General features: G+C 41.8%; 1 protein-coding gene across 1 annotated transcript in view; it reads right to left on the minus strand.

Annotated features, from left to right (window-relative positions):
• USP13 (ubiquitin specific peptidase 13) overlaps positions 1-27,108 on the minus strand; it is a 112,349-nt gene that overhangs the window by 19,758 nt on the left and 65,483 nt on the right. The window contains exons 11-19 of the mRNA XM_059391488.1: positions 23,708-23,833; positions 22,508-22,661; positions 20,768-20,942; positions 14,628-14,716; positions 12,155-12,277; positions 10,555-10,581; positions 6,677-6,820; positions 2,244-2,410; positions 470-623 (exon numbers count right to left, since the gene is read on the minus strand). Coding sequence (XP_059247471.1) covers positions 470-623; positions 2,244-2,410; positions 6,677-6,820; positions 10,555-10,581; positions 12,155-12,277; positions 14,628-14,716; positions 20,768-20,942; positions 22,508-22,661; positions 23,708-23,833 — 1,159 coding nt within the window. The remainder of the gene's footprint in view (positions 1-469; positions 624-2,243; positions 2,411-6,676; positions 6,821-10,554; positions 10,582-12,154; positions 12,278-14,627; positions 14,717-20,767; positions 20,943-22,507; positions 22,662-23,707; positions 23,834-27,108) is intronic.

Raw genomic sequence — 27,108 nt, forward strand, 5'->3', positions numbered from 1 at the left:
AAAAAAAACTTAAAAAAAAAAGGTGGATGACTGGCCAATGGCATCTCTTCCACCCTCCTGATTGGTCCTTCAGAAAATTATCAGCAGTTGGTATGGTCAATGACGGTCAAGGATATAAGATTGTTTTTCGGTCATTCCAAAAAAATACTACCATGAAAGTAAATGTTCTCTTTTGGACAAAAACTTTCATGGTCCATGAAAAAAAAAAAACATCTAAAATGAATGGCAAAGTGACAGCAGGCACAAAACGTAAACATACACACTTCTAGGGGACATGACTGAATTTGTCCCAGACTTTTTCAGATCACCATGGCCATGCAAAGTGGCAAAATGCACCATTTATGAGAAGGTAGGATCTGGGTTAACTTTTGAATGACAGTGAAGGTTTTAATATGAGTAGGGGTAGGGAAGGGCGAGAACCAAATGCATGGTCATGACTGCTCAGATAATCTCTAAGGCAAGAACTTACTTCCAGATCCATCTTTGACTCTAGGTCCTTCAGGCTTGGCCTCAGAAATAATGTTTGCATTGGCGTTATTCTCCATCTCGATCACAAAGTCACTGTCCTCCTCAAACTCAGGGTGACTAAAGATCCAATCCAGTGCTCTTTCCAGGTTATTATTCTAATAAAATAAAACATTTTTACAATGTATGCAGCCCCAGGGCCTCATTATATCCTGACCACTTGAACCAGGATGTCAAGCAGATAAGACAGGAGGTCTGAATTCATTAGTCCTAAGTGCCTCTGAGAGCAAAGCTCTGACCCTGCATATGAAATGCACATTCAGCTGGCATTCTCCAAGTCTCCCGACTGAGGTCTGTAATTAGATTCACTGGGAAACAGATCTGAGCAGCAGACCAGCGTTCCAAAGTCCGTATCCATCTTAGCTCAGCATTTCTGCAGGCTGATGCTAATGATGGGGTACAGAACACCAGAGAGTCTGCCATTTGTTGGAGCCCAGCTCTTTCTTGGCCCCGCCAACTGCACACACTACATTCCCTATCAACTGTGTTTTCTGCAGAGAATGATGCCAGACAGAGGGGGCCCAGCACGAGGGCCATGTTAGTGCCTCCTCTCCCTCCTCTTCCAAGCAGAGTTGTTGAATTGCAGTAGAGATAAGATTAGCATCTTGATTAATGATGACAATACTGCTTAGTTAGGTACATTGTTTCAAACTCAACTCTGCAGTTCAAACCAATCGGCCATAAAAACATTGCCATCTTCCCCTGTTTGTGATATCACGGGCAGGTTAAAGAATTTGCTTAGACATCATCAGAATCGCCAATGAAACAGTCAGTCAAGAAAAATAAGTGGGGCAAAGCAAGTACCCTGAATGAAACTAACTCTGCTTGAGATATTTCAAGCGCATTAAAGGGAAACAGATTGTTCCAGCCACACTCCTGGAGTCAGTTGAGAGCCACTATGACAATGGACCCTTGCAGGCAACCGGTCAGGACAGGTAAGCAGGAATTAGTAGCAGACAACCCCTCAAAACTATACACAGTGTGGCAATTAAGGATGGGTTAAAAAAAAAACAAACAAACAAACAAACAAACAAAAAAACAAAAACAAGAACTTCCTTTCAATATTAAACAAATATCTACCTTGAGAAGGGAAGATTTCCACCCACCATCTAGTTTCATGGTCCCTTCTCTCCTGACAACATCAGGAAGTACATGAATACCAGAAGAATCTTCTCCCTCCACAGACACAGAAGTGGAGAATTCCCAGGAGCCTTTAGTCTTCTCTATGAGGACTTCTGAGAGACACTTCTTTAAGGTCTTGGTATCAGAAAAGCAAAATTTGTCCCAAAGAACTGCCTTATTGAATATGGACTCTCATGCATCTCTCTGTGCTCCAAGGCCACAAGGAAGCTCCAAGTCAAATCTTGGAGCCTTGCTAATAATAAACACTCAGATGATACGGAGTTTCTTTCAGTTTTGGTCTTTTGGTTGCTTTCATCTGTCCCAGCTGGCTCCCTGGGTTTTTTGTGTGTGTGTTTTGTTTTGTTTTGTTTTGTTTTTTACTCCTTATTCTTAAACTGTATCATTTCCCCCAATCATTTATTTTAGCTGTACGTAGAATATAAGCAAATAAATCTCTGTGGGCCATGGTGGGATACAGAGTGAGACAAACATAATTCAAAATGATCAAAGGACACTGGAAAGTCTCCACTGGTGCTGACAGAAAGACACACTGCCTCTAATAAGAGGAGGGTATTCACACAACCTCGGGTGCTTACTGTGGCTCGCAGCGCCTGAACAGCCTGATTTCGATGGAATCCCATGGAGGTAATGATAGCGACAATTTCCTCTGGAGGCTGGTTATCCAATCCGGTAGCACCAAAAACAGAGGCTCCAGCAGAAGCTGCTCCTCCATAACCAGGCATGGTCAGTGGTTCGGCAAAATCTGGGGAAGAGAGTCACACTCAGACCTTTTTCTTTTTTAGTCTTAAAATAAACAATACTTTTGCAGCAACGTGGGTGGAACTAGAGAGTGTTATGCTAAGTGAAAGAAGTTAATCAGAGAAAGACAGTTATCATATGATTTCACTCATATGTGGAATTTAAGAAATAAAACTGAAGATCATAGAGGAAGAAAGGAAAAGTAGAATAAGATGTAACCAGAGAAGGTGACAAACCATAAGAGACTCTTAATCATAGGAAACAAATTGAGGGTTGCTGGAGGGGAGGGTGGGTAGAAGGATAGGGTAACTGGGTGACGGACATTAAGGAGGGCATGTTAAGTAATGAGCACTGGGTTTTATATAAGAATGGTGAATCAAAGACTTGTTCCTCTGAAACCAATAATATAATATTGAATTTAAATTTTAAAAATTAATTTTAATTAATTTAATTAATTGAATTTAAATTTTTAAAATGTTTAATTTAAAAAAAGGAAATAACACCAGCTAAGAAGGAAAAATACCTAAAAAGTTATAATAATTAAGAGAGTTGGTACTGACATAAGGATAAATCTATAGATCAAGTGAATAGAATTCAGAGAGTCCAAAAATAAACCCACAGATTTATGGTCAATTGAGTTTTGACAAGGGTACCGAGACCATTCCAATGGGGACGGGACAGTCTTTTCGACAGATGGTGCTGGAACAAGTGCATGTCCACATGCAAGAGAATGAAGCTGGATGCCCATCTCAGGCGATATTCAAAAATTAACTCAAAACAGCTCCGTAAGCTCAATGGAAGAGACCTTGAGTTAGCAACATTTCTCAGAAATGATACCAAAAGCACAAGTGACAAAAGAAAAATAGATAAATTTGACTTTATCAAAATTAAAAGTTTTTGTGCTTCAAAAAATGCCATCAAGAAAGTGAAAACACTGACAGAATGAGAGAACATATTTGCACATCATATATCTGGAAAGGTGCTTGTATTCAAAATATGAAAAGAACCACTCAAAAATATAAAGACAACCTCCTTGAAAATGGGCAAACAGTTTGAATAGACATTTCTCCAAAGATACATAAATTACCCACAAACACAGGGAAAGATGCTCTACACATCATTAGTCATCAGGGAAATGCAAATAAAAACCACCGTGAGCTACCGTGTTCCCATCCACTGAAATGGCTATAATAAAAACATCAGTAACAAGGGTTGGAGAGGATGTGGAGAAACTGGAATGCTCACCCTTTGTGGCAGAATGTAAAACGGTATAGCCAAGTGAAAACCACTTTGGCAGTTCCTCAAAAAGGCAAACACAGAATTACTGTATGACATGGCAACTCCACTCAAGAGAAATTAAAACATGTTCACACAAAAATGTGTATTCAAATGTTTATAGCTACAGTATTCACAGTAGTCAAAAACTGGAAATAGCCCAAATGTCTACCAACAGATGAAAAGATAAATAGCTTGTGTGTCCCTACAGCAAAATACCCTTGTGCAACTCTAATAGTTGCACAACTCTGATAACTTACTAAAAAGCACAGAAATGTACACTTCAAATGGGTGAATTATATATGGTCTATGGTAAACTAAACCTTAATAAAGTAGACAGAGGCAAAATCTTACTAAACAGCCCCATTCCTTCATGTACATTTTTCTATTTCAAGTCCTTATCATTTATTAGCTAGTAGTATGGGCAGACCTCAATTTATTGCACTTCACCTGATTTCACTTTGCAGATAATGCACTTTTTACAAATAGGTTAGTGGCGACTCTGTGTTGAGCCAGCCTACTGGTGCCATTTTTCCAACAACGTTCACTAACTGCATGATCCTGAGTCACATTTTGGTAATTCTCACAGTATTTCAAACTTTTTCTTTATTAGTATATGATGCGATCTGTGATAGTGATCTTCGATGTTACTATTGTAATTGTTTAGGGGCACCACAAACTGCACCCATATAAAACAGCAAACTTAATCCATACGTTGTGTATCTATTGACTGCTCCACTGACCATCCATTTTCCAGTCTCCCTCTTTTTAGGCCCCCTTATTCCTGAGACACAATATTGAAATTAGGCCAGTTACTAACCGTACAACGGCTTCTAAATGTTCAAGCAAAAGAAAGAATCACACATCTTTCACTTTAACTCAAATGCTAATGTGACTAATCTTAGAGAGGAGGGGATATTGAAAATGAGATAATCCAAAAGCTAGGCCTCTTTACACCAAAGAGTCAAATTGTAAAGGCAAAGGGAGAATTCTTGAAGGAAATGAGAAGTGCTCCTCTGGTGAACACACCAATGATACAGAGCAGAGCAGCTTCATTGCTGATGGAGAAGGTTTTAGAGGTTTAGACAGAAGACCAAACCAGCCACAATATCCCCTTGAAACCAAAACCTAGTCTAGAGTAAAGCCCTCCCTGTCTTCAGTCTACGAAGGCTGGGAAGGAAGCTGCAGCAGGAAAGAATGAAGCTAGCAGAGGCTGGTTCACAAAGTTGAAGGAAAGAAGCCATCTCCATAACATAAATGAACAAGGTGAAGTAGCAAGTTACCAGCCATCTATTGGCAGAAGATGCCATCTAGGGCTTTCATAGCTAGAAAGGAGAAGTCAATGCCTGGCTTCAAAGTGTAAAAGGATTGCTGGACTCTCTTGTTAGGGGACAATGCAGCTGGTGACATTAAGTTGAAGCCAGTGCTCATAGACCATTTCACAAATCCTAGGACTCTTAAGAATTATGCTAAATCCATTCTGCCTCTGCTCTAGAAATGGAACAAAGCCTGGATGGCAGCACATCTGTTTATAACACGGTTTACTGAATATTTTAAGCCACTGTTGAGACCTACTGCGCAGGGGAAAAAAAAAAACTTTCTTTCAAAATAAGACTGCTCACTGACAATGCACCTAGTGACCCAAGATCTCTGACGCAGACAAACAGTGAGATTGATGTTGTTTTCATGAATACTATCACAACATCCATTCTTCAGCCCATGGATCCAGGAGTGATTTCAACTTTCAAGTCTTACTATTCAAGAAATACATTTTGTAAGGCTGTAGCTGCCACAGATTCCTTCGATGGATACGGCAGAGTAAACTGAAAGCCTTCTGGAAAGAATCCACCAATCTAGATGCCATTAAGAACACTTGTGATACATAGGAAAGAGCTCAAAATATCAACGTTAACAGCAGTTTGGAAGAAAATGCCACCCTTCGTGGGTGACTTAGAGGCATTCAAGACTTCAGTGGAGGAAGTCGCTGCAGACGTGGTGGAAAGAGCAAGAGAACTAGAATTAGAAGAGGAGCCTGAAGGCAGGACTGAGTTGCTGCGATCTCATGATAAAATTTTAACAGATGAGCATTTGCTGCTTATGGATGAGTAAAGAAAGCAAGCGGTTTCTTGAAATAGATCCCACTCCTGGTGAAGACGCTCTGAAGACTGTTGAAATGACAACAGAAGACCTAAAATATGACATAAACTTGGTTGACAAAACAGCAGCAGGGTTTGAGAGGATTGACTCCAATTTTCAAAGAAGTTCTACTGTAAGAGAAACTCCATCAAATAACATCACGTGTTACACAGCAACCATTTATGAAAGGAAGAATCAGTCGATGCAGCAAAAACAAAGTATTTTTCAATTAAGGTATGTACATTTTTAGACATATTGCTATTGTACACTTAATAGGCTACAGTATGGTATAAACATCACTCTTCTATGCACTGGAAACCAAAATATTCATTGGATTCACTTTATCATGATACTCACTTTACTGTGGTGGTCTGGGACTGAGCTAGCAACAACTCTGACATATGCTGGTATATCCTACATCTTTCTGGTGGTCATTGCTTGCTTTAAAAGGGTGAGTTACATTTCAAGAAAGCTAATAATTTTTTTTTTTGAGGATGCAATAAGATTTTTATTATTTTTTTTATTTTATTTTATTTTATTTTTTTCAGTGTTCCAAAATTCATTGTTTATGCACCACACCCAGTGCTCCATGTAATACGTGCCCTCCAGAATATATATTTTTTTAAGAGTAAAGACGAACATTGTGACTTTGCTCCACAAGCAAAGTGCCCCTCATTGCAGCAGAGAAAGTGAGCTGAGAGTATAAATTATGAGGGACAAAAGAAAGCGAGCTAAGAAGCTAAATTATGAGTTAAGTGTCATTTTCTGGGACCCATTCAGAGGACACCGAAGGACCAAGACTTAGCATCACTGATAACCCCATCAGATTCCAAAGCTATCCCCTCTTCCAACCACTCACCTGGCTCTTCCATGTGAACAATGATCCAGTTGAAGGCCACTTCGGCTCCCATATTTCCAGTAAAGTACACAGCCTTCCGACATGCTTCTAGAGGGAAGCCCATCTCAGCCAGCTGCATCACTGATGACTCATCAATGTCCGAGGCTACGGAGCACAACAGAACACTCTGGTGTAAAAACGTAAACTCTCTTTCTCCTCACCCTAGCTTCTCCTCATCTACCAGCACATGCTATCCAAAGAAAATGCTCTTCTGTTTGGTGTATAAATGGTGTTTTACCTCTGCTTTGTTTGAGTTCATCTAAATATTATACCATTTGAGCTTAAATGCCTTTGACCTAAATAGGAACCACAATAACCACCTAGACAATCCAAACACTGAAAAACAATTCCTTAAAAAAAAAAAAAAAGAAAGCAAAACAATTCCTTAATTTCATATGGGAGATTGGGTGTATTCCCAGAACCACTGCAGTCTCTCAGATCCTTCTCAAGACTTCTCCTACAGCCATCTCTCCTATCACTGAAAACTGAAAAGAAAAGCTTTAAATCTCGTAGGAAGTTATGCCAGGTCTTTAAGTATATCAGCAATCAAAGGAAGTAATCAGCTCTGGGAAATGGAGAGCCCAAATGCTAAGTATGGAAGGACACAATATGTTCTGTAATGGTATACATTTAAGATATTAAAAGAGATAGCTTTAGGGGGGCCTGGGTGGCTCAGTGGGTTAAAGTCTCTGCTTTCGGCTCAGGTCATGATCCCAGGGTCCTGGGATTGAGCCCCACGTCGGGCTCTCTGCTCCATGGAGAGCCTGCTTCCTCCTCTCTCTCCCTGCCTGCCTCTCTTTTCTACTTGTAATCTCTGTTTGCCAAATAAATAAATAAAATCTCAAAAGAAAGAGAGAGAGAGATAGCTTTATAAACCTAATGTGGGCTTAGACACAGAGGGTTTTTTTTTCTCATAATGACATATAGATACTGGTAAAGACGTATGTGTATGTGTCTGTATGTATGTGTGTGTATACATGGACACAGATAAGCACATGTATCTATACATAATGTATAAAACATACATAAAAACCTATAGGCATGTGTGTATATACATATATGTATGTGTACACAGATATACACAGAAATATGTGTGGTTATAATACACATGTACATGTGTATATATACATACACCTGTTACATTTTATGGAGACACTTTTGTATGTGTATATACATGTGCATGTTTATATGTATACATATACATGTATATAAACCTACACAGTGCTCTCAAATTATCCAACAACTGGAGGGGAACAGGAGCACAAAATACATCCCTTATGTTTTCTACATCCTGAGGTCTCTAATCTACTGAAAATTCTGCCAAAGATGGCAACTAGGAGAACTGAGTAGTAGCAGTGAAATGAGGATTAGAGGTATCTGTTCTATAAAAACTATATTGAAAATGTGTTTATCAGGGTGCCTGGGTAGATTAAGTGTCCAACTCTTGATTTCAGATCAGGTCATGATCTCCGGGTCGTGAGCTCAAGCCGCGCCTTGGGCTCCATGTTGGGCATGGAGACTGCTTAAGATTCTCTCTCTACAGGGTGCATGGGTGGCTCAGTTGGTGAAGCGACTGCCTTCGGCTCAGGTCGTGATCCCAGGGTGCAGGGATCGAGCCCCACATCGGGCTCCTGCTCAGTGGGGAGCCTGCTTCTCCCTCTCCCTCTGCTATTCTGTCTGCTTATGCTCTCTCACTCTATCAAATAAATAAGTAAATAAATATATTTTTTAAAAAAATAAATATCTTTAAAAAAAAAAAGATTCTCTCTCTGCTTCTCCCTCTTCCCCCTCCTTCTCACCACCATCCCACCCCCGGCACTCTCTCTTTCTAAAAAGAAAAAAGAAATGTGCTTATCAACGTTCTCTTTTACAAGAGAACATCTTTTCAATACCAGATTTTAAGAAAGCAATGATTTAGGACAGCAGTGATTCCCGAGTTGTGTTCTATGACAGCCTGATGTCCTAAGAAAGATGTCATTATTGAACCACAAAACAAGGGGTTTCCATGGCCAAAGAAGTCCTAAAATCTACATTCTCTACTCTCCCCTTAGAAATTTACAATGTGCGTTAGCACAGTGAAGACTTAAAAATCCTGTCATAAAGACTCCTGCACTTAAGGAAACTAGGAAACTCTTTCTACAGAACACCTTCCAACATCTTGAGAGACTCTAATGTTCCCTACAATGTAATTTAGGAAGTGCAGCTCAATAAGTGGTTATGGGGGTCTCTAATAACAGACTGAAAATGTATAATTCCGTTTTTGTGAAAAATAAAGTAAGTAAAGCACAGGCCAGCAGAAGGATATACACCAAGTGTTAACAATGGTTATGAATGAGTGATGAAACCATAAAGGACACTTAATGGTTAACCCACAGTTTGTAAATATCTTTTTACTCCCATAATAAGAAAACAATTAAAGTTATTCTTTAAAAATCTGAGAAAGGTGGGGTGCAAATGTTAAACAATCCCAGATAATTCTATTTTCTCCCTGTTGAGAGTACAGGTGGCTGCTGATAAGACAGCAGGCTTAGATCTGGGAGGAAATCAATGGCCAAGCCCTAAACACTAGAGACTGGCTGAGTGCTCTGGGTCAGAGACAGACTCCTCCCGCTCAGTCAGTGATAAAACCCCATCCCTTCCCCTGGGGCAAAAGCCTTACAGAACAGCTCTCTGCAGAAGCAAAAGCAGCCCGCAGACCTCTCACATTCCAGAAAAGGTCACATGGCCCGAAAAGCACACTTGACTCCCGGCCCAGATTCTGCTCCCAGCTCTGGGGTCTCTGAAGTTTCCTGAGTCTCAGTTTTATACTCTTCAAAGGTTACCTGCCCTGTCCTTCTTACTGTGATAATCAAATGAGAAGCTGGATTTTGTATGAACAGTAAAGTTATATAGGATCGGAAGGATTTGTAAAATAATAAACACAGTATGACTCATGGTAACCATTCCAGAGCAATACCAACCATTGTTATTATTATAATTAAATTATTCACAAAGGCAATGGTTTTCCCAAGACCCTCGCTAACCCTGACAGCTTATAGCAATGAGCAAATCATAATTGACCAAGGAGAGGAAATGTTGAGGTCTAAGGCACATGATCAGTCATTTGCAATGTAAAACACATGAACTTGTAAACTAACAATAGTTTGTCTCTGGAAGGTCTTTGTAGACAGAAAAATTTGGAGTATTTAGTGTTAAACATTCCCCCTTCCTCCTAATTATATCTAAATACTCATCAGAAATGGTTTATTGCATTCTTTTCAGAAAACGGAGAGTATCAACTCCTATAAGATTAAGGAACTAAAAATCTATAAAATTAACACACAATCCAATGACACTACTAACGTTGAGAGTATTAATTAATGCTACCATGTCCCATCAGTCATGAGTCATCTCTACATGTCCATCAGCAGGAATGGAAAAAAGTGCCTGGCCACTGTGCCATCACTGCATCAAGAGCCCTACTCCTGGCCAGAGTGGGAAGAAATGGCATCATGAGCCCACCTTCATACAAGTGGGCTATGGCTCAGAGACTAAGGCTCAGAGAAGTTAAGTAAATTTTTCTAGCTTGTAGTCATAAACGTCAGGGCCAAGTTTCCAGCCCAGGGCCGGTTGGCTTTCAGGCTGATGATCTTCCTCCTGAGCTACGGAGTCACTAATCACCATGTCACTGGTTTACGTGTGCTGCTAACTGAACTTGCAGACAAAGAATCCCTCCCACCGGGAAAAGCTGTGCACAACCACAGGGCAAGAACAATGCCCCTTTATTGAATTCCCACAGATAAATGTCAGACCAATGACACTGGTGTAGGACACTAAGAAAAATTTCAAAAGGTACATACGGTCTATCAGTTGGTTCATCAGGCGATCTGGAAATTAATGGAGAGGCAGAGAATGAGATCAATGCACAGCAAAGAGTTTTAGAGAAAGAAAAAGAGTCCCTGCAGGGCAATCCCTAATCCCTCACCCCTAAGGATCCCATGTTGTGGTCAACCCGCCAGCACCCCACCACACACACCACCCAGCCTGTACAACATGAAATCATTACAGTAGGGAGTAAAAATAAACAGGTTTCAAGCATTTCAACCAGATAAAACATGATGCTCTGGTTATCATCTTAGTAAACTAAATAATTTATCTTCCTGTATTTCTAAGGACTCCATATAATTACAAACCAAGGATTCTGTTAAGAACATCAGAGAAAGCAGGAACAAGGCTAATAAACCATCCTGTACTCCTCTGACACTCCTTATCTCTGCTCTCTGGCCCCTTCAGTGGACCACTCTTACCACATAACCCAGAGTGTACCACGTACAGGTCCCTTCTCTACTCTCCGTACTCTACAGTTTAACATCTGACTTAGCGTCCGAGAATAATGGAACATAGGTGCCAATCTCGAATCCTATCTTGAGTCTCCTGGATTCACCTTACCCTTCTTCTGCACCTGAACATGGTCACCAAGAATATTCAGTGCTCAACTGATAAGAAACCTTTGGAAGAGGGGCCCAGTGTGCTCTAGCACTTTTAACTGACCTAATTAACTGATTAAAAAGGTGAACAGTAAGTAAATAGGTAAGCAAATGGAAACAATGAAACTGATTTCATCAGTAACTGAGCTAAAATAAAACCAAGATTTTTTGACACTGTCCTTGGATCCACAAAAGTGAAACAATTATTATCTGCTTGTCCTTTTTCCTTAAAAAGTTAAATATTCTGAACAAAAATCTCGCTCCCTCGCTATGAAGCAGTGACAAAGCTGGGGAGGTGAAACGGGGTCAAGATGTTTAAAACCAGCACACACTACTGAATTTCCCCTTTGGGTTGTCCAGAGGACTCCCAAGATGACACAGCTCCTCAAGATTGAGAGCATACTGAAAACACGCTCCTTCTCTTCCCCACGGGCCAATTTATTTGAGGGAAGGAGAGGGGGGAAGGGAGGGGAAGCCAAAGGCTGCATAACCTAAAGACTATTTTGGAGATTTGCTGCCCTCTATTGCCAGTGATTTCTTTTTTTTTTTTTTTTTTAAAGATTTTTATTTATTTACTTGATAGAGAGAGATCACAAGTAGGCAGAGAGGCAGGCAGAGAGAGAGGGGGAAGCAGGCTCCCCGCTGAGCAGAGAGCCCGATGTGGGGCTCGATCCCAGGACCCTGAGATCACGACCCGAGCTGAAGGCAGAGGCTCAAACCACTAAGCCACCCAGGCACCCCTGCCAGTGATTTCTGCAGGTCCGTTTCAATTACCCGCGACGGGTCTGTGCATTTTCCCATGTCTACCTGAGGTTTACAGTTGCAGCCAGGCCTCCCTACTGTGCGTCTACAGTGGGTTACAACACAGGAAGATGGCCAAGGGACAACAGAGTGGAGAAAGATAAGAGACTCTTCCACTGGGGGTGGGGTGGGTAGAGGGGTAAGAGAGCAACCTCCTGGCAGACAATGGTACCTTTTGAGTCATCAGGAATGACTATAGGGGGGCTGATGTCCGGAAGTTCCTCTTCTCCTGGCTGTAACCCCCTGGCTCGGAGATGATTGATATCAAGTAGGTCTGGCATATCAATAGAAACATCTACAAAGTGAGAGAGATTACATTCACCAGACTCCCCCAAAACCCACAATTGCCCCCTAAAACCAGCACCTCTAGCTCTTATGTGCATGTGTCTAGGCAGAGCTAAGGGATGCTTTTCAGTCCCCTGGAGTAAATCCCTAGACCAGGAGACTCACTGAGATTAGTTACATTTAATGGAGAAGCAGGGGGAAGATACAGAGCATTTCACACTGAACAAGCCAGAGGTTGCAAACTGGGAGCCCAAAGACCAGTTGTAGCAAACAGAATGTCTGATGTTTCTAAAATGTTGGTGACAAATTCCAATTTTAAAATCAGAAGATTTCATTTAAAGATCCATATTTCCAGCTTATTTTGAAAAACAAATATTCTCATATGGTAACAACTGCCCTGGGGCTGATCTTCAGTTTCCACTCCAGACAATATGTGCCCTACAAGATTGTAGGGCACAGACCCCACTGCTCCCGATTGCCCCCATGGCCCTGACATCATATTTGCAATTCTGATTGTTCTGGTAAGAAAATGTCTTTCTAAGCCACGTCTTTATCCAAAGTGGAAATACCCAAGAAAGGTTAAGATAGCTAGACTACACGTTTCTTATATCCAATGTACTCTGTCATTTACCTTATCCCCCAAGCCATATGAGGCAGTGGCGTTTGCAACCCCTAGATTACACCTTTTCTCAGATCATGAAGGACCCTGTGATCATTCTCACCAAGGTAATAAAGAATGAAGTTTTAAAGAAATAAATCCAATCTTAAGTGTATTAGTCTTGGGGAATTTTTTTCTAACTTCTCGGGTCAGTTGTTACTGTGCTGACTTACTCAAATACAAAATTTAACAGTCTAAGAGCCTGTTGAAATTTAGTGTTATATTCAGATACAATAATAATGAAAAATGGGTCCAAATGTTGGTGTGGGATAGGTCTTCCAGGCTAGCAAACAGAGCTTGAAAATACTACCCCCAAAACCAGTTATGATGCCAGGTACGTAAATCTTATTTTAAAACAACAACCCGAAGAAAAAGCTTAGTTAAAAAAAATTTTTTTTTTCAATCTCAGGGAGCAGCAAAAACAAACATACTGTCTGACCCACAAAATCAATACAACTGTTCTCCACAGAGAAATTCAGGTTCATTAAAGCAGGCTTCGAGGCTCCTTTAAATTCAGCAAGTCTATGAAATCTGATCTGGAGTTTTTATCCTTTACGGAAATTCCAAGGACAGAGAAAAATAAGAATGCTGCTTCCAAAGCAGGTGAAAGCCTTTAGGAGAAAGCAGTTTTCTCTCAGGTCCTTCCTAGGTCCACAGAGGAAAGGCTGAGTGCGGAGCATGCTGGCCGCAAAATCATTCCACCAGGAACTCAAAGGTCTACTGCAGAAGCAGTCAGCACCCTCCATCCTGTCACGTGGCAAACAAGTGCCCTGACAACTGAGCGGCTGAGGTTCCCGGGGAAACCAGCCTGATTTCACATTCTTTTCACCTACACTCTCCAGAAGACCCGGTGAGTGCTTAATTAACCAGTGTAAGGCCTGAGTTTGTTTTTCAAGCACTCAGAAACACAAAATGTTTAAAAGCCTGGCAAACAGCCCGAGGTACACTAGCTTGAGAAACGTGTCCTGCCGTGGCACGGAGGACAGCCTAAAAACAACTTTGACGTTGGATCCTGATGGTGGTGAAAAGGTTCTTGTACATCCTCTGGAAAACTCAAACCTCTAACAAGGGTCGAGGGCCTTTATAATTCGCAAGAAAAAAGCCAAAGGAAGCCAAAAATCAAATTCCTTTTTTGACGATTTAAAGCACCTGGCTGTACTCATTATTAATAAAATCTGTGTGATGTAAGTGACTGCCATTAGCCACACCCACCTGCTTCAGAGGCCAAGAAGAGCTAATAAGAGGAGCATGTATCTTCAGTTACCTGCACCTCCACGTGTGGGCTTTGGACCAGCAGCACCAGCAGCATCAGTATCACCGGGGAGCTTGTAAGAAATAAAGAATCCCTGCCCCCCGCCCCCGACCTGCTGAATTAGCACCTGCATTCTGCCAAGATCCCAGGTGATTTGTATGCATGTTAAAGTTTGGAAAGTATTGTTGATTTGATAATGTGGGGATCCCATTTTGACTCTTAGAATCCAGCCATTCCAGAACGCATTTTTAGAGGGGTGGGGAACACGGGGTGATTTTTATTGTCAGTGCATATCATATACTCTTGACTTGAAAGAGAAAGGTGGAGACAATGGTAAAAGAATGAAATCGAACGATTTCTGACAGCCAATCACACGGGCCCCCTTCACATGCCATTTTTTTCCAATGGCCAATTTGATGTGTTAAGCGAAAGCATGCAAAAGATACCTACCAAATTTTTTGGGAACCCAGTCAAGACCAAAAGTGAACTTCTTTATCTGCACTACCAAGTATTCAGGGAATGAGGCAAAGCGAGATGTTCTGGGAAACACAAGGGGATTAGATCAATGAAACAAGGCAGTAAGAATCGTGACTACAGTTCATGAAGCACCACAAGCTTTGCCCGACGCATACCTGGCAGTTCCCGCGACTGCACTGAAGAGGAAGGACAGGCAAACACCATCAGCTGACCCACGCACCCACTCCCAGTCACTCACCCTGGCCTTCTCACAAGGACAAATTTTTTAACAGAGGACAACGGTGTCCTTTGAGAAGGATCTGGGGCATGTTACAAAATTACACTTTCACTTTGCTGTGGCACTTTGTATCTCTGAGAAAAGTCCTCTTCAACCATAGTCATCTGTTTTTCTCCAAAATCCTAGCTAGAATTTAGTACAGTGGGCCCTTGAACAATGCAGAGGTTAGAGGTACTGACCCCCCACCATGCAGTCAGAAATCCATATGTAACTTTTGACTCCCCAAGAACTTAATTACTTATAGTCTACTGCTGACCAGAAGCCTTACCAATAATATAGTCAATTAACACATTTTTAGGTTATATGTATTATATACTGTATTTTTACAATAATATAAGCTAGAGAAAATATAGCATTATACTGTAAAAAGCCCACTGGACCCACACAGCTCAAACCTGTGTTGTTCAAGGGTCAACTGTGTGTGTGTGTATACATACACATTACATTTGCAGGAGTGTGCAGGCATGCACTCTGTTTTTATACGTGTGGTTTGAAAAGCCCCCAAGTGATCCTGACATACCCCCAATCTCCCATCCCACAGAGAAACACTATCCTAAACCACAAAGTTGGCATGAGGAGGGTTCATTGGAACTTTGGTTGAGATTGACTATTGGAAATGCCAAAGCTTCAGGAAAATATTACTGTATCTAAAATCTATGGATCCTAAAGGGGTGTGTTTGTGTGTGTACATATGTGTATATACATATACATACATACACATACATATATATTTAATAATTTAAGGTTCAGATTTAGATATTTTAGCTAAGTATCTAAAATATCTAAATCTGAGCCTTAAATTTTTAAATTAATACATATGGTCAATATCTCGAGTTTCCCCTTCAAATGTTCAGGAATTGCCTGGACTTTGGTTTGACGATTTTATGCAGACTATTCACCTAGGACACCAAAGTCATGCCTGGTTCCGGTTCATTTTCTCCACGTTTATAACAACCATTTCTGTGTCAGTGTCAATGTGGATAGAGTAAGTACATGTAAGAAAGAAAATAAGCTGCAGGCAAATACTATATGTATCTTCTAAAATAATAGATTCTAGAACACCATCCACACGAACTCTATAAATCATTGCCTTCTACTTGGAATGTATCCGCCCAGAATTCAGAAAGCAACTACAAGTGCATTGCTGCCCCCTAGTGTACAAGAGCAGCCATAGTACAGGGACAGAGCACTATGCAGAAAAAGGGCCAAAGGATGTGGATTTGGGTCTAAGATATGCTACATGATTCACTCCAAATGCGAACAAATCACTGACCCTCCATGAGGATCACATCTACAAAACAGATTTACTAATAATAGCTACCTGCCAGGGCAATGCGATGTGAAATGATGTGAAACCACTTGGCACACTCTAGAATATACACTATGAATTCCTAGGGAATTAGTATGATGATCTGGTCATAAAAGAACTACAATCCACCAGGTGTTGGACACGGACTTGAGCTGTCAATGACCTGTTTTTTGCCCCAGGCAAGTCACTTAACCTCTCTGGATCTCAAATTCTCCATCACAAGGACAGTAGGAGGGTATAGGCAATAATGTGAGGGAGTTTTTTTCAAAATAAATAAATAAATAAAGGAGCTTAACCATCCTAAGGAATTCATCTATCATTATCCTGGTTCATTCTTTGGAAATTATCATACTATCTCTAACTAGGTTTTCCTACCTTCTGAGAGGCAATAATAAACATCATTCTTACTTAAATATAGCCAAGTCCTAATTTCCCTGAAACCCAACAAACTCCATCCAGTGTTTTCAACTAACATAAAAATACCACCTTTCTGATTGACCTCTTCCTCTTACCACATCAGCTTAAAAGCTGGAAAATATAGAACAGTGAGACCAACCAAAAGTCATCAGTAAATCAATGATCTCCAAAATGTGGTTCAGAAACCCTAAGATTCTTGCAGTTGCTCTGTGGTCCGTAACTGGGTGAGTAAAACAACTGGTGACAGCATGGGGCAAGGGGAAGTGCAGGGAACTGGAGGTGGGGTTGAATGGGAGAGAGGTGGATAATTTAACACACCCCTTTGTTATGGGTAACTCCCAACCTGAGAGTACCAGACTTCAGGTTAGAGGACACCCACATTTACATCCGCCCTGTTGGGTAAACACGCTTCATTCATTTCCATAGCCTCTACAGGGTCTCAAATTGAATCACACAGGTAGTAACTGCTCAATATATATTCGTTCAAAATAATGTCAAAAGTAGTAATTAGTGTCCATTAATTGCAGGCTTGGGACATTAACTCCTGAAATCTAACAAAGTTGTAAATGATGCACCACTTACTCTTTTATTCCTAAAATTCATTCCTGGAAATTAAAATTTTTCTTGAAAATTTCTGTATTTAATTAAGACCACTGGAGCATAAATCATTCAAAAGATCTAGGTAGACACACAACAAATTTGCCTCCAAAAACTGCTATTGGAACTAAATGAGTCAGGACACAAAGTGCTTAAAATAGTGCTTAACAATACTATTATGCTGTCTATTGACAACCCATTATCATTATCCTATCAATTGTTCACTAATTATAATTGAGGCAAAAACACCACAAATGTTTTAATAAGAAAAATACATAAGCTGTCCCTCCCCATGAAATTAAGATTGTCTATTGTCTTGAAGACCTGGCAACTAAAAAAATAGAGCACAGTTCTATCCTTTCCATTAAATATGTTGAAAATATGAAAATTAATTAACCATAAACTGTACAACCCAAGGTCAAAAAAAGGAAAGGAAAGATAAAAACAATGGCTATAACAATCACAGCACACGCTTGCTCTGCACAAGGCAGTATACAAAGCACTTTGCAAAGTTTCTCTCTCCTTACTCTTCACTCCGACCCTATGAAGAAAGTACTATTATCCCGCTTACAGTTAAGGAAACAGTGGCTTGGGATCACTTGGCCAAGATCACGTTTCAGTAAGTTCTACACTGGGGATTCAAAGCTTGTGCCCACCTAAAGCTTGTGCTCTGGAACCCCACACTGTGCTCTCCTCTTTATAAATGATAAAAGTCAAGACAAAATCTCTCCCTATTGACCTTTAACACATGAGTTGCTTGACAGCAGGACCTAGGTCTTGTTCGGCTCATTGCCTAGGATATTCCTGGTGAACAATAATACTTGCTGGGTGAATGAAATTTCCAAACACTAATATTGTTCCCAGAAACAGTCCGTTCAGGACTATTTAGGCAAGAGCCTTTATGTCTGGTCCATACTAGCCAAAACTCTATGAAAAGGACATCTTTTGCCTCTTCCTGGCCTTTCAGGCTCTGGGTCTAACACAAGAAAAATTCAAGACCCCAAACTAACATAGTGAAGAGATCTATATTGCTGGAAATAAGAAAAAGAAAAAAAAATTTTTAGGAACTCACTGAAGTGGTTTCCCCAAAACTAATATCTGAAACATGATAAGAACTAATAAGGAATATGCAAGGCTACATAAGGATTACAAGGATATGAGAATAAGCAAGCATAATCAAAAATATGGGATAATACATATAAGAGGGATTAAGGGTTTAAACGTTGAATTCAATCGATTTGAATGAATTCCAGGTCTGCCACCTACTGGCCTATTACTTCCCTTTTTATTTTCTTATCCATAAAATGGGGAGAATAGTAGCACCTACCCCTTAGTAATACCAAGAGGATTAAAGGTTAATTGATGGTAAGTGCTTAACACATGACCTGGAATGATAAATGGACAAATATGGTAGTTGCTTTATTAACCTAAAACATGTTTTCTCCTTTTCCACAAAGACCAGTTTTCAATTAACAATTGGATATATCCAATATTCATTTTTTTCATATACATAAAACCATGAGGACACATATACATATGAAAGAGGAAAAGGAAAAATCCATTGAATATCTACTGTTAAGGATTAGAGAAAGCAGAAACCCCTCTCCTAGACAGTTACATTAGCACTGCCTACAACTAAATATTTCATAGCATTTGAGGCGAAAACCAGGTAAGCAAACATCATTCCTCCAATACGGATAGAAGAAGAACATTGTGTGGTAACTTTGCCCTAGGATAGAACATACACTGGGAAGGGGACACAGGAGATGAATCCAGATCTCCCGGCCACTTGCCCCAGGGCGAGAGCCTCCGTCTCTACAAAGCCAATGTCTCCCTACTCCATTTTAATGATGGGCCTTCTGTTAGTGATGAGAAGACTCCTTCCCACAGGCCCAGAGAGTATGTCAGAACCTGCTTTCTAAGACATGAGGCTACTTTTCTGAAGAGCAGAAAAGGGCGGGTAAGTAGACAGGGAAATGAAGAACACTGCAGTTTACACCTGCTGCTGGTCACTTTCTAGGAGGTCAGGTCCCCTGATCACTTCTATGCCCCACTTGGAATCAGAATTCAAGTGCAAAGAGAGAAGAATCCAGGTTTGAGAAACCTACCTATGGTCAATAATTAAAGTAAAAAAAAATGTTGTACACCTTAATCGTACAACAATAGTATTTTCTCTCAATATGTATCAGTATATGTCAATATCTCAATACTGTCAATGATATTCAGTAAAGCTGGGGAGGGGGAATAATGAGAGAAATTGGGTCTACCACTGAGATAGTGCATAGATGTCTAACTGCCCAATGATGGCTCCAGGTTTCAGTGAAGTGAGTCTCATGCATTGAACACACCAACTCACTAACTCTTCTCTGTGAGGACACACACACACACACACACACACACACATCCCATAAATGAGCAACCCTAGGATGAAAACTTATTCCACAATGGATAATTAATAACTGAATGGACTATTATTAATCTCATTTGGATATGAACATTTTTATAAAAATTATTTTAAGAAAACATGGCCTTTTTTAACTTCTAAAATAAATTCTTTCATTTTCCCATTTTTACCATAGGAAATCGATCATCTGAAACAAAGAAGAATCCCAAGCGATGGCTATTGCTGGGAATAACTGATTTAAGTCTGACTGCGACTTGAGGTGATAAAAACATCCAGCAGTAGCTCTTCTGCCTTCACGACCCTGTGCATCAAAGTCGAGCTCAATTTTAGCTAGAAGGACAGACAGCCAAAGAATACCCAAAAAAAGTAAGATTTCCAGAGCCATACTTTCAGATCTACCTTCATTTTATGCCTCTGTGAGTAACTCTTTTTCTAATTGTATGATGTGCATTGGCTAGGACTTGACTGTATAAAATCAGTTAATCAAGTGCAGGAAAAAATGTTTTATGTGCCTGACAATGAGGCACAAGATGGGCAACAGCATTTTCTACGTCCCAAGCAGCTCATCGGAACGATCAGGAACTGTATGCCCACTTCGAGATGTCCCGAGAGCCCCGGTCACCAAATGCTAAGCCAAATCTTTAATTATGGAATTAAAATCTATCATAGGGGAGTTTAAATATTGAAGACTACCATAAGTATTTCTATACTCTCTTCATTAATAGACTCTTGCCATGTGGTGGGGGAGGAGTGGTTAGGAGGTCCTTGGCAAAAAAGAAAAAAAAAAAAAGCAAATTCCTAATAAAGGATAAACCACAACCTTCCTTAAAAAAAAAAAAAAAAAGAAAAGAGAAGAGAAGACATTCCCTTGCTAGCACACAACATAGATTATAAGCCTGGTTTCTTGGACAGGCCTCACACAAGTGAGCTCTGAAAATTAAGGTTGCACAAATCATAACCCCATATCACCACACCTGAGAAAGCGTGGGCAGACTCATACAACGCCCGCCACCTCACCCTGACCCAGTCCCAACTTCTCAAGCACCCCTCTTTACCCCACTACTGCCACACAAGCACAAACACACAAGCGCACACATATGTGTACTTACTTCACACCCGCAGATTTTGCTTGTAGGGCGCTGCTCCAGAAATCATCTACGTTTTCCGGTTCAGAAAAGGCCTGAAGGCAGGCACTAAATGGTATCTTGGCGCGAACCAACTCGGGAAGGGGTCTTCTGTTTGCTTCTGCTTCCCTTCTCGTTAACTCATAGGCAATCAGTTCATCTGAGTAAAAGAGCAAATGAATGACTCACTCTATCTTCCTGAAGTAGAAAACACCCAGTTTGGTCAATCTTCCTAAAGATGTCTGGGCCAGGCCATGATTCTAACCAACACTGCCCAGATAACTTCAGGTTGAGGTTACAAACAAGTTCAGATAGCAAAGCTACCAACCTAAAAGGACTTTCTACAGAATTCCTGCTCAAACGATTAAATACCAACGGAAAAAGAAGACAGCACACCATCAGCCTCCAAGGAGTCAGCAGATTTGCTCTTGGAAACTGCCTATAAGTCAAAATTTTATATAGTTTTGATGGGGTCTTTCTGGGAATTAATTTTGTTTACCAAAAAAAAAAAAAAAAATCACTCCTGATTTATCCGTTTTGGGGCACCCTTATGCACCTATGTATTTTCTTAAGCACATCTGAATATGGGTTTAAAATTCATTGTGCAGTCCACAACCAGTTTATGACGTACTTATATCTAGGATGCCAGTATTAGGCATCCCAATAATCAATTTCCAGGGCCTACATTATAAATCTCTCTGAAAAAGGATAGTTACTATTCATAAATTATAAACAGTGGGTTAGAGAGGATCACAGAACTGAGCAGAACATCCCCAAGGCTGGCAAGAGAAAGCAATTAAGCCTAATTCTAGAAAGGAAACAAACCACAGTCCCCTACCCTCATTTCTACCGTACATAATGGATAAGAATTTAGAAACTGGCCAAAAGCTGCAAGAGCATGTAGAAAATAGAAATCATTTCACCTTAAAATCATCATAATCATTTCTTATCTATTAGCACAACAAACTGACCCCCCTCCAAAAAAAGAGGAAGGAAGGCCACCCAGTGAGTTACTGACCTTTACAGAAATGAACAGTTCACAGACATAAGCAATATAGCATACATTTTACCTTTTTTCTGCTTTTAAATGTTAATTCTAAGAAATACCATTCACCTATTTTGCCAGGGAAGAACCAGACAGACTGACTGCAGGACTTCCCCTCAGATCCTAGCAGTTCCTGCACCTCCTTCCTGTTTCCGAAGTCCAAAGACCCTTCTAATGGGCCTCGCTCCTACAGGAGCCCTGCCGGCTGCATCTCCCACTAGGGGCGTCTCAATACTCACATGCCAAAGTCCGATTATTTCAGGAGGTCGCTGCTAGAACATCTCACCTCGAAAAATGCCGTTCTGATCATTTCCCCCAGAGTTTATGGCACAACTCATGAGTGCTAGCATTAAAGAATCTTCCACATCTATAAGTACAAATAATGTTCCCCCAGAGTAAGCTGACTCCAAGCCAACCAGCTGATCAAATTTATAGGCTCTAAAACAGGTTCTGCCCATAATCCCTCCAACAAACACCCATGATGTGTCTGACTCTTCTCACAAGAAAGGCACAGGAGGACTGGGGAAAAGAGGAAAAGAGAGGTGCGAACCAGACACCATCTGGGCTGAGTCTCCTCCTGACTCCACTGAGCAGTGAGTACACCGCGTTATCTCCGATTCGAGGGTTTGTTTGCACCTATGTGGAAGCACATTGCCAAGTTCCCAGTTTGGGACCATTACCCTTGTTCGTTGCTGCCTCCATGGCCACAGGTAACTGCATCAGGTAATCCACCCTCTCCGTGTAGCGGACTTTTCGTGTCTGACAGCACTGGATGCGTTCTTCCACCAAAAACCGAAAAACATCGCTTGGGTTTTCTGAGCCAATGCGGTTCCTCTGCAGATTCGATGAGATCAGGTCAGTAAATGCATGAATAGTAACTCATGAATAAAATTGGCACAGAAGCAAATATGTAAATCTGGAGTAAGGATCTGGCGTTACTAAGTGTTCCCTCTGGCATGGCCGTTCACCAGAGTACTTTAATAACAAGGCACGGGCATATATCCAAAAACAGGGGATTGGTTAAATAAACTATAGTTGACCATGTGAATGAACATGATGCAGCCACTAACAGTTTTGGGGGGGGGGGGGTTGCCCTGTAGAAATTAAGGCACGTATGATATGATCATAGAAATGCACTGGTATAAACTATACACAAAAAATAAATCATGCTACATTCAAATATGTCATGATATGGCAAAACATTCACAACACAGTAAGTGGAAACCGAAGCTTATAAAACAGCATGGAGAAAATCAATAAATGCACCGAGAAAGTGTCTAGTGGGTCAGACACCGAAATGTTAGCACTGCTTAATTGTAGGGGCTGTTACCACTGGCTAGTTTGATTTTCTCCTTTGTGCCTTTTTAATCTTCCACAGAGAACATTTTTGTAATCAGAAAAAAAAAGAAGTTGCTTTTTAAGAGGGAGAAGAAAGCTTTTAATCACAAATTCTCGGTAGCTTTTAAGAACTAGAGCACGGAATGTGACTCGGCTCTGCTGGGACCAAAGTGTGACCATCTCTGAGTGGTGGCACAAGGACACCAAATACCATGCTGGACTCTTAAGGGGCTTTGTCATGGAGACCAAAAAAAAGCTTTTGAATTAAATAATGGACAAACATTCCTTTAAGCACAAATTAAAAGGACGGGGAGATCCAGAAGTGCTAGAAAGGAGAACATGTGCAGCGATCACCCTAGGTGGGCTGAGAAGAGAAAGCCTCACGCTGATGCAGCACCAGCTGGGACTGTGACAGATTCAGGAAAGGGGCTGGGGATGGGCATCCCGGCCCCAGCAGAGGGGACCACCAGAGGGGACCGCCTCCAGGCGCTGGGCACCCTTCTTACAACCTTTTGAGCATTTCTGAAGACGGACTTACTCACCTCTACTAGATTCACCAGGTGCAAGAAAAACTCCTGGGCATCCTGCTGTCGGTTAGAGGAGAATTCCGGGTGGCTCTTGCTTACAAAGGCCTTAAACATGCGTGGAGAGATCCCATTCTGTTGAGGCTGAAATATAAAAGTAAAACCAACTCATCACACTTTCCTACGCGTTCACGGCACGAAGCTGCCAGCAGAGTAGGGATTACCATAAACCCCAATTTTCAGATGATACAACTGAAGCTAAACAACAAAGGCTAAACACTGTTAAGAGCCAACATTCACTGGATGTTTTCTGTGGAGCGGGCACCACACTAACAAGACATGATAAACATCTCCACTTTCTAAGGTCCGGCTTCACAAGGTTTGCTCCACAGTGGCCAAGGCAGTCTGTGACAGCCCCCTTCAGAGCAGGCTAGAGAGGCCTGAGTGGGGGTCCTGGGAAGGAAGTCAATGGAGAGGAGCACTCTCTACACCTTCCTTCCCTCCCCACAAGAGGGCAGGAGAGAAGCCCTGATAGAGACGGGGTACGGGCATACCTCATTAGATCGTGCTTTGCTTTATTGTGATTTGACCATATGGTGTTTTTTACAAATTGAAGGTTCGTGGCAGCCCTGCATCTAGCAAGTCTACTGGGGCCATTTTTCCAATGGCATTTGCTCATTTTGTGCCTGCGTGTCCAATTTTGGTTATTCTGGAAATATTTTGAACTTCATTATTATTGTATTTGTTATGGTGATCTGTAGTCAGTAATTACAACTCACTGGAAACCCAGATGATGGTTAGCAATTTTCAGCAATAAGGTGTTTTTAATTAAGGTATATACATTGTTTTTTTTTAGACATAATGCTGTTACACTCTCAATAAACCAGAGTGTCATGTAAACATCACTTTGATATGCACTGGGAAACCAAAAAACTCATTTGGCTCACTTGACTGCAACAGTCCCTTTGTTGCGGTGGCCTTGGAACGGAACCCACATTCTCTCCGAGGTATGTCTATTCTTGCAAGAGCAGGAAATGACACCCTAGTAACTGTCGTAGAGGTACGTAGGCGCCCACCTCTGCCCTGGGCTCTTTCTGGATCAGAGCATGGTTGTTCCCAGGAGCTTGCCCTTCGCCAGCAGACACTGGAGAAGCCTGGCAGCAATGACCAGGATGACAGAGTGGGAAGAGTGGGGGGCAAGGACAACTCTGGAGGACAAGGATATGTGAACTTCCTGGGGACCAGAAGCTTAGCTCAGAAGATCGTCAGGCTCCTTCAGAAAGCACACTGCCTAAGACGATGGAAGGCAGGCCGGCACAGAAGACTTGAGGATGGAGCCGAGGTGGGAGTTACAGAGGTCAGCTGCACAGAGCATCAGGGAGAGGTCCCAGGGGAGGTCCCTACGTGGACAAGCACGGAAGAGGGCTCTCTAAAGAGCCACTAATGTGCCCCTACAAAAAGGCTAGACATGGCAGCCAGGAGAGAGCCAAATGCACTAGCTCAGCAAAAGGCTCTGCCTCTTGTCTAATGTCTCCATCCCACAGAACTTGCTTGACTCTGGTGGGGCCAGAGTCGGAGGAAGCAAGGACGAAAAATGGCCAGAGAATGCCGGTGCTAACCCTTGCACACCACTGGTTTCCAAGACTCCCAAGCTAGGGAGTGGGGAAAAGCTTTCAACTGCCTTTGATGTGAACTGGACTTTTTTAAAACTGGTAATCTCCTGGAAATCTAGGCGATCCGCCTGCAATGCCCTGAAGAGGCAGAGTGGGATGAGTCCACAGGGCCACTGAGGCCAGAGATGGGCTCATGAAAAAGCTGATTCCTGAGTTCCTTCCAAGCTCATGCATCTAACAATGGTGTTACCTGTCATTCATTTCATACTCAACAATCACCATGTGGAGAAGGTACTGCCGTTATCCTCATTTTGCAGCTAGGGGAATGGAAACAGGCAAAGAAGTGCCAGAAAGGTCTTCCAACTCAAGGAGGTCCTGCAGACAGATTACCATGCAGCTAACACAGCAGAACCAGAATGAAGTCCAGGTTCTGATTCCAATTCCAGGCTCTCCCACACAAAGACGGGAATGGCAGCTGGAGCCTCTAGTAGGTCTCAGTGAGACACACCCCACCTTGGCAAACAAGCAAAGGAAGAAGTTCGTGTACCCCACAAAGTATGTAGCTGCTGCCCACACACATCTTCTCAAGACCTCCACTTGCTCAGTTCTGGGCCACATTCCCATCTAGATCCAGGAAGCCTGCTCCCTGGGCCATCACCGGGCACACAGCACAAAGTGCCCCCCACTTCCTCCAACTTTCAGTCTGCCCTGGCCCATCTCCTCAGCTTGACAGTGGGCCTTGGCAGGTGGAGGCTACATCTCACAGTCCTTCGAGATCTCCTGGACATCTAGGCAGTGCCTAGGTGTGCACAATCACACAGTCAGATGAACAGGGGATGGGAAAGCTTCCCTTATCCACCTCCCTGCAGCTCCCCACCACATGTTCTAAGAAAACTAGGGTGAAGTGTCCTGTCTTGCTGAATATATACCTGATCTTGTCATCCTGTATTTACTAACCACCTACTTCGCACAGACCCCTGGGGATTCTGCCTTCAGAGAGCTGAGAGACCATGGGGAAATGAGAGACAACACATGCATCTATGACAAACGCTGAGGGACACTGCCCAGGACCTGGAACAGTGCCAGCGGCTCTTAGAGGAGAACGCCCCGAAGTGACAGCGTGTGGGCTTCTGAGGATGCGGAAACCATACATAAATGCCCATCCTGCACACACCCCTGGCTTCTGATGAGCTTCCAGTGCTAGGTAAAGACTGCTATTTACCTGGCAATTAAATATTCCTGTATATATATACCTCCTGAAAAAGATGTAACAACTACAACTCTCTTTACTCACACTGCTGATGTCTATAACCTTCGCAGCAGCCAACACGAGCAAGCAAAAGTCATGCCTGATCTTTGCATAAGGGCTAACATTTATTCCGTTTAACAGAAATTTATGAAGTGCTCTAACATATCAGACATTATTCTAGGAACTTGGATGAACACGTACTAGGTGCCAGGCATAGTTCCGAGGACCTTATACATGTATCTTGCTTAACTCACTTAACCTAATGAGGAGGAGGAGGAGGGGGAGGAAGAGGAGGAGAAGGGAGAAGATTCTCTCCACTTGACAGATGAGGAAACTGAGGCAAAGCAGCGTTGAGTAACTGGCTTAGCACCACACAGCTACAAAAGTCAGTCACTTGCTGTCCCTCCATCTCTCTGTCTGTATGTCTGTCTGTCGGTCTCCCTTTATCCCATGTCTTAATATCACCTTCACATACTAGTTCTCATCTCTGGTGGCCCTGAGTCCATCTTACCAGTTGCTAAGAAAGGAAGACAGTATGTCTCGGCTCTGAATAAGCC

Source organism: Mustela nigripes, chromosome 2, assembly GCF_022355385.1.
Source record: "Mustela nigripes isolate SB6536 chromosome 2, MUSNIG.SB6536, whole genome shotgun sequence".
NCBI lineage: Eukaryota > Metazoa > Chordata > Mammalia > Carnivora > Mustelidae > Mustela > Mustela nigripes.